This window comes from Mauremys mutica, chromosome 14 (assembly GCF_020497125.1).
Source record: "Mauremys mutica isolate MM-2020 ecotype Southern chromosome 14, ASM2049712v1, whole genome shotgun sequence".
Taxonomy (NCBI): Eukaryota; Metazoa; Chordata; order Testudines; family Geoemydidae; genus Mauremys; species Mauremys mutica.
Window position 1 is genome coordinate 6,760,590 of NC_059085.1, and position 12,848 is coordinate 6,773,437.

Below are 12,848 nucleotides of genomic sequence, written 5' to 3' on the forward strand. Positions count from 1 at the left end.
ACTTAAGGAAGAGCTCTGTGTAGCTCAGAATCTTGTGTCTCTGACCAACAGAAGTTGGTCCAATAAAAGATATTACCTCACCCACCTCTAGTGTCCTGGGACAGACACAGCTACGGTACACTGCATACAATAATTTAATTTAAATCATTCTGTGCCAGGTTTAATTTAGTATACGTATCCATGCAGAAATCTTGCACTAACTTAGCTAAATTGGTTTTTAAACCTGTTCTAGTTAAACTGATGCAACTATGTGTAGACAAGACCTTACTGGACTAAAGACAGATGAAAAATGCGTCTAGATTTTCCTAATGTGACTCTTGTATGCAAGCAATTGGTGTAGTTCCCACAAGGATGCGGTATGATTGCAAATGGAAGGATAGTTGGCTTTGAGACCATCTGTAGGATGTGGTTCACTCTACAAAAAAAGTTGGATTTGAAACACTGTTTAGGTCTCAGGATATATACTGAAAACAGCCTTCACTTGGCAAATTAAAAACAGCATTTGCTTCTGAAGACTAGGTGGAAAGTGTGAACGCTGAACAGTGTCTAACTAGATACTGGAATTTGCCTACTACAGCTGAGCCTGCTGCCCTTAATGTACACTCAGAGCTACGTAACGACTGTCAAGATGTCTTTTTCCTGTTTTATTGTTCCGTTGTATCTAATACCTCCATTTTTAGAGGCATACACATCTCTGCAGTTGGATTCTCCCTACCCTGCAGTTTTCTCTTAAACTCTCTAGTTGCTAAACTAGGGGCTCTCTCTAGTTGTCAGCAATGTCCATCAGAGTATTAATGATCAATAGTGATGCGCTGGCTCAGAATTAAACGGCAGCATTGGTGGGGATTTCTGGCTGCTGTGGGGGGGAGAAGCTTTAAAGAAGATGATGGTCGTTAATGTGAGTTCTTTGTGTTTGACAGAGGTGCTGTTACATCTGGCTCTTGCTGGCACTAATGTGAGGAAGCAGACAGCTACTGAGCAAACTTCCTACATAAGGTTCTTAGTTCATCTTAATGCTGCCCTGCAGTGACTCCTGCTCTTCCAGGTCTGGACCTCTGGGCAGACTTGGGTAGCCACACTGAATTGTGTAGGAGTCTCATGATGGGGGTGAATGTTCACTGAGTATTTAGGAAAACACAAGACTGGTCATTTGGATGCAGATTTGAACAGGATTGTAGATATGAAAGGTTCTCATGCTGTGCCGCTGTGCCACTGAGACCCCTAAAACTCACACCTGGGAAATATTCAGAACTCTTGCTTGAGTGAGTTTAGCCTGGTAGCTTGTTGACATAAAGAGTTCACTAGGCACTCCAGCCGGGCAGTATTTCTATATCTGGGCCCAGATGTTGAGTTCAGGTTTGAACCCAGGCCTGGAGTTCAGACTGTGCTGGGTATATTTGTAAAGCACCATCCACAATGGAGGCACAGTGTGATCAGCTTCTAGGTGCTACCACAGTAGACCTGTTAAAGAATTGATATTGGGCATTTAGGTTGTACAGTGATTCTAGCGCCTCCTTGCCTATATCTGGTGCTGTCCAAGTAGAGAGTAAAGACCCACTGGCGAGTAGAAAAAGAGTTACATTATTTCAGAGATTTTTGTACCATAAAAGTTACTGTCCTGAAGATAAAAATTTTACGGTAATCTATATTGATCCTTTGAGGTAGGCAAAATTAACAAGGGAAACTCTCCCTTCCTCCCCACCCCCCCATGAGGAACAAGGAGGTGCTAGAAAAGAGAAGATTGGAGAGAACTCTTTACTCTTAGCGTGCAGTGATTTGTCATTATATCAGATGAGGAAGTTGCATTCTCCTCTTTTCAGATGACTTATCAGAACAACACATTCATAGAGTATGGGACATGTGCCTATTCCTAAGACCCAACAAAGCAACTTAACACATTTTCAGAAAGGGCTTGGCTACACTTGAAAGTTGCAGCGCTGGGAGTTACCGCGCTGGTCATGCAGCTGTGCAGGAACAGCGCTGGTGTGTGGCCACACTCACAGCTACCAGCGCTGGTGTGTGGCCACATTTGCAGCGCTGTTGGGTGTGCTGCATTATGGGCAGCTATCCCAGCATTCAAGTGGCAACAACGTGCTTTTCAAAAGAGGGGGGTGGAGGGTGGTGTACTGTGACAGGGAGCGGGGAAGATAGAGAGAGTGGATTTTTGGAGCCAACACTGTGTGTTAGCTTCCTGGATTGAAAAATCACAAAATGTTCGCGAACCCTTAGTCTTAACTCTTAATTGCAAACAGCCTGCCTCCAACACGGACTCCCCGCTGTTTCACTCACTCCCTGTGGTGTACTGTGACAGGGAGCGGGGAAGAGAGAGAGAGTGGATTTTTGGAGCCAACACTGTGTGTTAGCTTCCTGGATTGAAAAATCACAAAATGTTCGCGAACCCTTAGTCTTAATTGCAAACAGCCTGCATCCAACGCTGTTTCTCTGTCAAGCAAACATTCATTCCCTGCCTCTCATTTGATCGTTCACAGCCAGGTACAGATAGCTCCTGTTTGCTGTGATCAGTGTTTGTTTTTTTAGATAAGCAGTTCAACGGAGCTCCGATCGGAGTTCACAACAAAACAAAGAGAGTAATTTAGTTAAAAGCATTCTGGGATATCTCCTTATTCCCTGGAGGCCAATAAAAGCACTGGTGTGTGTCCACACTTGATGAGCAGCGCTGGATCACCAGCGCTGCAATCGCTACACCCCAACCTGACCAGGTGTACAGCCAGCGCTGCAGCCAGGGAGTTGCAGCGCTGGATGTGCCTTGCAGGTGTGGACGGTTACTAATTGCAGCGCTGGAAAGCCTCTACCAGCGCTGCAACTTGCAAGTGTAGCCAAGCCCAGAGTCTTATTTTTTTTCCTTTTGGGGGCTAATGATGAATGAGACTTGTAAGAAGGATAGAAGCCTCATCTGGGCCTTATACAAAGTCTGACTAAGAAGTTCACATCTTATGTCTTGGTGTCTTCAGGGTGATGAACTTGTTTTCTTGTGCATTGCAATTTGATGTTTCTGTGAACATTTTAAACAGAACCATCAAGTTGCAGTGCACAAGAGAACAATCCTTGCATTCTTTTACTTATTTTAAAATGCTAAACCTACAACAAAGACATAACCTTAAAACGTCTTACTGCCTTACACACTTCAACCTCTCTAACCACTCAGTGACAGACTTGAAGGTGGCAATTTTGCAACAAAAAAACTTCAAAAACAGACTCCAAAGAGAAACTGATGAACTTGAATTAATATGCAAACTAGATACTATTAACTGTGGCCTAAACAAAGACTGGGAATGGTTGGGTCATTACACCAATTGAATCTATTTCCCTATGTTAAGTTCTCCTCACACCTTCTATGGGCCATCTTAATTATCACTTCAAAAAGTTTTTTTTCCTCCTGCTGACGATAGCTCATCTCAATTGATTAGACTCTGCCTGTTGGTATGCATACTTCCACGTTTTCATGTTCTCTGTATGTATAAATATCCCCTGTCTGTGTGTTCCATTCTATGCATCCGAAGAAGTGAGCTGCAGCTCACGAAAGCTCATGCTAAAATAAATTTGTTAGTCTTTAAGGTGCCACAAGTACTCCTGTTCTTTTTACTGCCTTACAGTTAGCCCAGACACACATTCCCGGCTAATGCATCTTTACCAAATGGCCCATTAGGCCATTCTTTTCTACTATTCAAAAAGGGTGGCTGGCAGAATATGATCAAATCATACACCAGTACATTTAATACATGCTACATTATTATTCTTTATCCTTCATTCTAAATTATACAAAATACAAACATAAAATCCTACCACTACACCCTTGCAGTATTTAAGAATAATCCTCCATGCAGGGACCCACAAACTTTTCATCCTTTTAGACTGAGAAAGTAAATATGCCCAATGGTCTGTGATGGGATGTTGGGGTGGGATCTGAGTTACTACAGAGAATTCTTTCCTGGGTGCTGGCTGGTGAGTCTTGCCCCCATGCTCAGGGTTTAGCTGATCACCATATTTGGGGTCGGGAAGGAATTTTTCTCCAGGGCAGATTGACAGAGGCCCTGGAGGTTTCTCGCCTTCCTCTGCAGCATGGGGCACGGGTCACTTGCTGGAGGATTCTCTGCACCTTGAGGTCTTTAAACCATGATTGAGGACTTCAGTAACTCAGACATAGGTTAGGTGTTTGTTACAGGAGTGGGTGGGTGAGATTCTGTGGCCTGCGTTGTGCAGGAGGTCAGACTAGATGATCATAATGGTCCCTTCTGACCTTAAAATCTATGAGTCTATCTACAGTTACCTTAATTCCTGATTAAAATGAGTGTTTTACCCCTTCAGCTCATTGCCAGAAAATGTCAGCTCTGGGACTACTCTCTCATGTAAGGGCAGATGGGTTATCTATCCCTTAGTGCCCTGCAACATTTTCTTAAGTTTATCTCCATTAGAACAGCCAAAGAACATTCTGCCAATCCTTTCACAGGCAATTGCTGCTTTTGTGGATTCTACTTTTTCTTATACTTGCTAACGCATGGAGAACCCAGGACCAGTGATCAAGGCCTAGGTATGCGGGCAGCACAAGAAGCTGCTCCAGGGGCTAGCCTTTGTCATTCTATTCACAGATCTGGAAGGTACACTTGAGCTTAACAGTCAGTTTGTAACTTGCCAAAACAAGATGGCAGACTCATTGATTCTGTAACTGGCACCACAAACAAAAAAAAAAAGTTTCTGCTCCCACCTTTGACTGATAAGTCTCCATACTGTATGCCAGGGGATATGAGCCCTAATCCATCCTGGGAAACTGCATCGGATGGGGTAATTTCTGGGGAAAATAGAGTTCCTATTATATTAACTACAAGGCAGTGACTACCACCTGCTGGTATCCTTACCAGTACTTCTAGGTCATGGCTGTAACTTCAGGTTTCTCCTCCCTATTTTTTAATAGTGAGCTTTGGTGCTGGGCCCCAGTGCATAATTGCTGCCCTCCTTCCTCTCATTCAGTTGTGCACACTCTAACAGAGTTCAGATTGGCCCAAATCTTGTACTGCAAGAGCAGACCAGACTCCACTGAGGGGTAGTTTGCCTAGTTGAATGGGAAATGGTGGGTATTGACTGGCCCAAAGGAGATATTTAATGTAGAAAACAGCTGCCCTGAAATACTGGGCATCACCGCCTTGTGGTTATTGATAGAGGTGTATCTACAGAGAGGGTGACTGTAGCTTTGCTCTTTGGGACACCAGAGGAAGCAATTTATTCCCCAGTGAGCTATGTATAATGGCCATCACCGAGTGGCAGAGGCAACTTTATTGGCACAATCAAAGCTCCATTCTCCATTGCCACTGTGCCAGAGAAGTGCAGAAGCTCCCTAAATGCAGCTGTGTGACATCTGCAGTCATGCTGTAGACCGGGGTCTCAAACACGCGGCCCGCGGGGCTCTTGTGTGTGGCCCGCCAAGCTCCCTGCGCGCCCCCACCCCACCCCTCTGCCTACCCGCAGGATTTCCCCCTGTGGCGCTGCAAGCCCCGCGCCACTCTCTGAAGCAGCTGGCAGCACGTCCCTTCGGTCCGGGGGGGAGAGGGGAGGAGGCAGAGGGCTCCTGCATTGCCTCTGTCCAGGCACCGCCCCCCCCCAGCTCCCATTGGCCGGGAACAGGAAACCGCGGCCAATGGGAGCTTCGTGGGAGGTACCTGGAGGAGCGGCAAGAGCAGCAGACACATGGAACCCTGAGCCCCTCCCCCTGGGGCTGCAGGGACACTGTTCCAGCCGCTTCCTGGAACGGAGCGGCGTGGGGCCGGGGGCCAGGGCAGGCAGGCAGGGAGCCAACTCCCTGCCCTGAGCCCCCTGCCGCACCCTAATGGAAGGGGTGGAGTGGGGGCGGGGCCAGAGGCAGCAAGCGGGGGTGCGTCATTTGAGTTTGAGACCCCTGCTGTAGATGGCTGCTGTATTGCAGCAGCGCAGATCTGGTGGTCTAAAAGCCTCGTGAGAGTTATGTTCTTGTTCACTGTAAGGCTGTAGTCTAAGATTGATTTACCTGTGATTTACATATTAACACAGCGTTTGGCTGCTCTTTCGTGTCAGAAGGGGCGACGTGACTACAGTCAAGTATCTACATGGGTAACAAATATTTAATAATGGGCGCTTCAGTGTAGGAGAGAAAGCTATAACAAACATACATGACCCAATGGCTGGAAGTTGAAGCTAGACAAATGCAGCTGGAAATAAGTTGTACCTTTTGAATGGTGCAAGTAATTAATAATTGACACAGTTTGCCAAGGGTCGTGGTGGATTCTCCAGCACTGACCACTCTTAAATCAAGATGGGATATTTTCTAAAAGATCTGCTGTAGGAATTACTTTGGGGCAGGTCTCTGGCCTATGCTCTACAGGAGGTCAGACTAGATGATCACAATGGTCCATTCGGCCTTGGAATCTATGAACTGTTCTTTCTGATTTTTTTTTACAGTCACTGGCTCTGGCGGAGGATTCAGAATGGGAGACAAGCCTATTTGGGAGCAGATTGGATCCAGTTTTGTACAACATTACTACCATATATTTGATACAGACAGGACCCAGTTAGGATCCCTGTATGTAAGTACCTAATGAAGGGGGGTGAGGGCCATCTACCACTTCTTAAATCTGCCTCTCTCCTGTGAGAGGAGGGTTCTCATAACCTCTTATCAGATTTCATTGATGTTTATCTTAAACCCTTGCACTGGAAAAGCTGATGTTTTTTTCCCCCCAAATCCAAAATGTTACTCATCTCAGTCACGCTTCCTGGATTCCTCATTCCCTGCCCCCCTCATTTCTAGCTCTTCTTCTTAGCATTGTCTGCCTGGTTTGTGGCAGCTGTGCTCATAATAGCACCCACTGGTGGTAGGTTGTAACGGAACCATAGATTGTCCCATGATGAAACCTCTGTGTAAAAGCCACCTGCTTGCTTTGTTTTGCTAGTTAGTGAGGTAAACTGAATTAGGTAAATTTGGGAACTCAAAGATGGAGCTGAACTGGGGATATCAAGGTCAGCATCTATAAACCTGAGAATATGCTGGGAGCAGGTCAGCAGCTGGTTTTGTTATGGGAAAGGTAAATGTGCACTCCATGATCTCAAGACTGTGCCACAGCCAGCATTATGCCAAGGGCCCTACCAGATTCACGGTCCATTTTGGTCAATTTCACGGTCATATGGTTTTTAAAATTGTAAGTGTCACGATTTCAGCTATTTAAATCTAAAATTTCGCCGTGTTGTAATTGTGGGGGGATTGCAAGGTTATAGTGTGGATGTGGGCGGAGTTTGCGGTACAGCTACCCTTACTTCTGTGCTGCTGCTGGTGGCAGCGCTGCCTTCAGAGCTGGGCAGCTGGAGAGCATGGCTACTAGCTGGGAGCCCAGCTCTGAAGGCAGTGCAGTCTCCAGCAGCAGTGCAGAAGTAAGGGATGGCATGGGCTGGGATGGCCACCCTTACTTCTGCACTGATTCTGGTGGGGCGTTGCTGAGCTGGGCCCTCAGTCAGCAATCACCACTCTCTGGCCGCCCAGCTCTGAAGGCAGCAGCGCAGAAGTAATGGTGGCAGTACTGCAACCGCCCTGCAACTCCCTTTTGGGTCAGGACCCCGAATTTGAGAAACGCTGGTCTCCCCTGTGAAATCTGTATAGTATAGATAAAAGCACACGAGCCAGATTTCATGTAGGGGGAGACCAGATTTCACGGTCTCCATGATGCAATTTTCATGGCCGTGAATTTGGTAGGGCCCTAATTATGCCTGAACAGCCTATCAATGTTCATTTTCCATTCAAGCACAGAGTGGAGCCATGTCTGAGGTCTAGCAACTCTCTACTCAGTCTACTTCTGAGACTCCCTTTGCCTATAGGCTGGTGCCAGGAAAGCTCCTGTACACCAGGTGGTGAACAGTGGCATAGGGAAATTGTTGTACCTCACATCCAGGCTTTCCATTCCCACTGTGGGCTTTCCTTTTGCTGGGTGCATAGGAAGCAGGCTTAGACCTGGCAATCAGATGGAGCTTGGTAAGTTCCAGCTGTGCCTGGTAGCTGTAGCATGTGGTTCTCAGACTTCATGCTGTATTTTTCCTCAGAACACAAGAACTGAAAATTTTACTCCTGACTTGGTCCAAATTATTTTGTGGGGGTCCCCAGAGCTTCTTGCTCTGCTCCTCTGGCCCCTACTTCAGCTACCAAATCCACTATCTGCAGGGACTCCCTACCAAAACTTCTCCTGTAGTGACGCAAAGAGGGGCAAGTCAGCCTTCTATATATGTTCACAGACAGTGTCCACAAGGGACCCTTAGGCAGAGCTTTTTCAGCAGTTACATCTTCCTTATGGATCCCTGCAGAACATGGGCCCTTAATCGCCGAACATTTACGCTTGGTCCTTTTTCCACAAGCAAGGACAGCCAGAATCTTCAGTAGCCAATAGTTTGTCTTCCTGAGATCTCCTGAACTGGGCTCAGCACTTAGAGGATTGCTCAACAGCTCCCCCACCAGCTCTGCACAGCCAGGGCATGCACTGCTATGACAAGCCCTTCTCATGTGTCCTCTGACAAAAGAAGAACCAAGCCCAAATACCTGTTTCTCAGGAAATACCCAGAGCCCTCAGACCATGCCAAAAAAGCCAGACTCTTTCCTTTCTCCAGAAATGAAGCAAAGACCAGAAAGGCATCTGAGTCAGTCTGTTCTGTGACCAATTAAAGCAACAGGTGTTTAAAAGAAGTAGACTGAACCAAAATGAAGAAGATGGTATTCTGAATCATCTGAACTCTATGCTAACTCTCAAAGGGCATCGGGAATCTGTGGCTAGAAATGGATTTCATTTTGCTTCTAGTCTGCTTGAGGTTTGGTTCACACACAACAGAGCCACTCGGCTCATTTTGTGTGTCTGTGTGTTTGTACAGAAGTTCAGTGAAGAATTTTTTGTAAAGTGTGTGCTATAGACTTTAAGGCCAGAAGGGACCATCATAATCATCTAATCTGACCTCCTGCACATTGCAGGCCACAGAACCTCACCCACCCTCTCCTGTAATAGACCCATAACCTCTGCTTGAGTTACTGATGTCCTCAGATTATGATTTATGGACTTCAAGTTACAAAGAATCCGCCATTTACACTAGTTGAAACCTGCAAGTGACCCGTGACCCATGCTGCAGAGGAAGGTTAAAAAAAAAACCCCAGGCTCTCTGCTGATCTAAGCCGAGGGAAAATTCCTTCCTGACCCTAAATATGGCGATCAGTTAGACCCTGAGCATTTGGACAAGACCCGGCAGCCGGACACCTGGGAAAAAATTCTCTGTAGTAACTCAGAGCTCTTCTCACCTAATGTCCCATCACCAGCCATTGGAGATATTTGGTGCTAACAGTCACAGATCGGCTACATGCCGTTGTAGGCAGTTTTATCATACCATCCCCTCCATAAACTTATCAAGCTCAGTCTTGAAGCCAGTTGGGTTTTTTGCCTCCACTGTTCCCCTTGGAAGGCTGTTCCAGAACTGCACTCCTTTGATTATTAGAAACCTTTGTCTAATTTCAAGCCTAAACTATAGTAACTTGATGGAGGCATGGGACAATGGATCCCTTGAAGCACTTAACAGGCGATCACTTCATCACCCGGACCGTTGGTGTTGACCATATTTTGAAAGAACAATAAAAAAAATAGTCTTGTTTGAGCATAAGCCCTCTGAGGCCGGTGTGAGCTGCTTGGTCCTGACTGAATTAGTCCAAAGTGGCAGCTCAACAAGGTACAGGGCATGTTTTAAGTACCAATGGATATTGCCGATCTTAGTTATATGAAAGCAGTTAGTTATAGTGATTATGACACCGAAGGGAAAGGACAAGTGTTTCACTAACTTAAATATGACCCACTAGAATAAACAGCTTGGGAGCAACAAGGTGATGTAGTGTACTGTGCAGAGTACAGCAGGTTAGATAAAATCATTATCTTCAAAAAAATAATACATCTGTTTTTTATTTACGTTTACTTAACTTACTTTCTTCTCATTTTAGTCTTAAACAACTGAAGTGGCTATTCTGTACTCGTTTCTATAGAATTTGACTTTACATAGAGTTTTCTGCTGGGTTTCACACTTAATGTTCATCAGCACCAAAAAAGACCATACCCCCAGGCCATCTTTCTCATCTTTTGTTTTGAGAACACCATAAACTAGAACACAAAACTGACAAGATAATAGCTGGTGCTGTGCTTGTAAGCAGTACCATCTTCAGATGTACTGAACGGTCACAAGGCGGAAAAGTTAAAATGGTGCTCCACCAGGGTTTGCAGTGACTGGATGTCTCCTGGATGAAGCGTTCGAAGAGAAGACTGAGGTTTTAGAAACTGAGCATGTGTGTCCAAACAGAATCATAGAAATGTGATGCTGAAAGGGACATTGAGAGAATGTCAAGTCCAGCTCCCTGCACTGAGGCAGGACCAAGTAAACATAGACCATCTCTGACAGGTGTTTGTCCAACCTGTTTTTAAAAACCTCCAGGGATGGGGATTCCAAAACCTTCCTTGGAAATCTATTCCATAGTTCAACTACCCTTTCAGGTAGAAATTTTTCCCTCATATCTAACCTAAATCTCCCTTGCTGCAAATTAAACCCATTACTACTTATCCTACCTTCAGTGAAGATGGAGAACAATTGATCAATCCTCTTTATAACAGCTCTTCATATATGCTAAGACTATCAGGTCCCCCCTCAGTCTTCTTTTTTCAAGACTAAACAGGCCCTGTTTTTTAACCTTTCCTCGTAGGTCAGGTGACCTATCATTTTTGTTGCTCTCCTCTGGACTCTGTCCAGTTTATCCACATCTTTCCTAAAGCGTGGTACTCAGAATTGGACACACTATTCCAGTTAAGGCCCCACCAGTGCTGAGCAGAGTAGGGCAATTACCTCCCATGTCGTACATATGACATTCCTAGTAATACACCCCAGAATATTAGCCTTTTTTGCAATTGCATCACATTGTTGACTATATTCAATTTGTTCTCCACTATCATCCCCAGATCCTTTTCAGATGGAGTCGTAGAATGTTTACAAGGAACTGATTATGTATTATGATTATTGATGAAGCACAAGTTGTTTACTTGTATGACAAGCATTGATATCTTGGCTCATTCACATTCACCTGAGTGTTTGACTTCAGCTGCTAGTGATAGTCAAAAGGTCTGTGTGGATATAAGTGCCATCTGACTAGTCTTACGACAGCCAATATGGCTAAGATGAGGAAATCCCTGCCAGTAACATGGTTGATCTGCACATATGCTCAATTTACTGTCAAGAGACTTAGAAGGAGAGAATATCAGATCATATTGACTGATCACTTTTTGTCATACCTCCTGAAGTAAGGTGGAGTACTTCTTCAAAGGCCAGTTAATGAAAATCTGCTAACAGTATAGACAGGATGTTGAGTCTTTGCCAGAAGGTGACAAATACTGGTGTGAAGAGGGGTGCAGAGGCATTGCTTTAGATGTGGATGTCCATAGCAGTAGCCCTTAGTTCTGTAGCGAGGAATTCATGTTCAGTTGCTGAAACTGTTGAAGTCCTGAAGACTGAATAAATTTACTGACTACAGTTGTGGTGCATGTTCTGAAAGCATTATGATCGTGCATTAATGCCATGTCACTTTGTAAAATATGATTGATACCTGCATGTGCCAGTTTCCACTCACAACAGGGCAATTGACACTTAATGGGTTTCTGCTGACAGTATCTGCTGTAGCAGGCTACTGTTGTCTTTATTTCAGAAAGTTACTTTCTCCTGTGAAATACTGAAAAATGTAACAGCTGTTCAGAGATGGAAATCTCAAGTAAAGAGCCTGGCTGAAAACAAAGAAAGACAACATTGAAAGAAGAGTTGCAACTGTTAACAGCTCCAGTTTCTTCTACTGGTGTTGAATTACCTGTTTTCATCACTCAGCTTAGTGCAATCAGATATTTGCTGGAGAACAGATAGGTCTACAAAGCTGACTTACCTTATTACCTTATTGAGCATTTAAATTCTGAAAGCCTTTAAAGCACCTTCAGTCAGTTTGAATAATGGGACTCTCAGGTAACTAAATTACGATTTTGTATCCTGGATTGTAATTTTGTTTAAAATGTTGCATTATGAAATTAATAATGATAAAACTGTGTGTGTGTGTGTTCACAGAAAGCTTTCACAAATTTGAACTTTGTTTTGAAGTGCTAAACAATTTTTTTGTGTTAAAATTGCAAGCTTTTTGTAGACACACTGATATTATACCATTATGGATTTATAAGAAGTTTTGAATAAATATAGTTTTAATGTTCCAGTTTCTTGTGGGCTTCAGACAAGAAATCCTACCATTAATGACACTGAAAACTGCTTAAAAAAACTGCACTTATAATTCAGTTGATTATAAACATAAAAATTGCAATAGTGCAAAATTTCCAATTAGGTTTTGGCTTCGTAAAGCTCAGTTAAATCAAGATTTATTTATTTTTTTAAAGGAAGATGATGTGATTTTTAATGCTCATGCTTCAGAGAATCCAGTTTATTGGGCTATGTCTACACTACTACTTATGTTGGTATAACTTACGTCACTCGGGTGTAAATAAGCCACCCTCGGAGTGATGTAATTACACTGACCCAAGTGCCGGTGTGGACAGTGCCATGTCAGAGGAAGAGCTTCTCCCGCCGACACAGCTATCGTTGCTCATTGGGGGTGGATTAATTAAGTCGATGGAAGAGCTCTCTCCTGTTGGTTTAGAGTGGCTACACTAGAGATCTTACAGCAGCTCAGCTGCGCCACTGTAACCTCCTAGTGTAGCCATTGCCTTGGTCTGACAGGAGATGGTTTCAGAGGATGCAGTCAGAACAAACTTCTAGTGGCCATT

General features: G+C 44.5%; 1 protein-coding gene across 1 annotated transcript in view; it reads left to right on the plus strand.

Moving 5' to 3' along the window:
* NUTF2 (nuclear transport factor 2) overlaps positions 1-12,848 on the plus strand; it is a 55,415-nt gene that overhangs the window by 25,306 nt on the left and 17,261 nt on the right. Inside the window, exon 2 of the mRNA XM_044987425.1 lies at positions 6,448-6,572. Coding sequence (XP_044843360.1) covers positions 6,474-6,572 — 99 coding nt within the window. The 5' untranslated portion in view covers positions 6,448-6,473. The remainder of the gene's footprint in view (positions 1-6,447; positions 6,573-12,848) is intronic.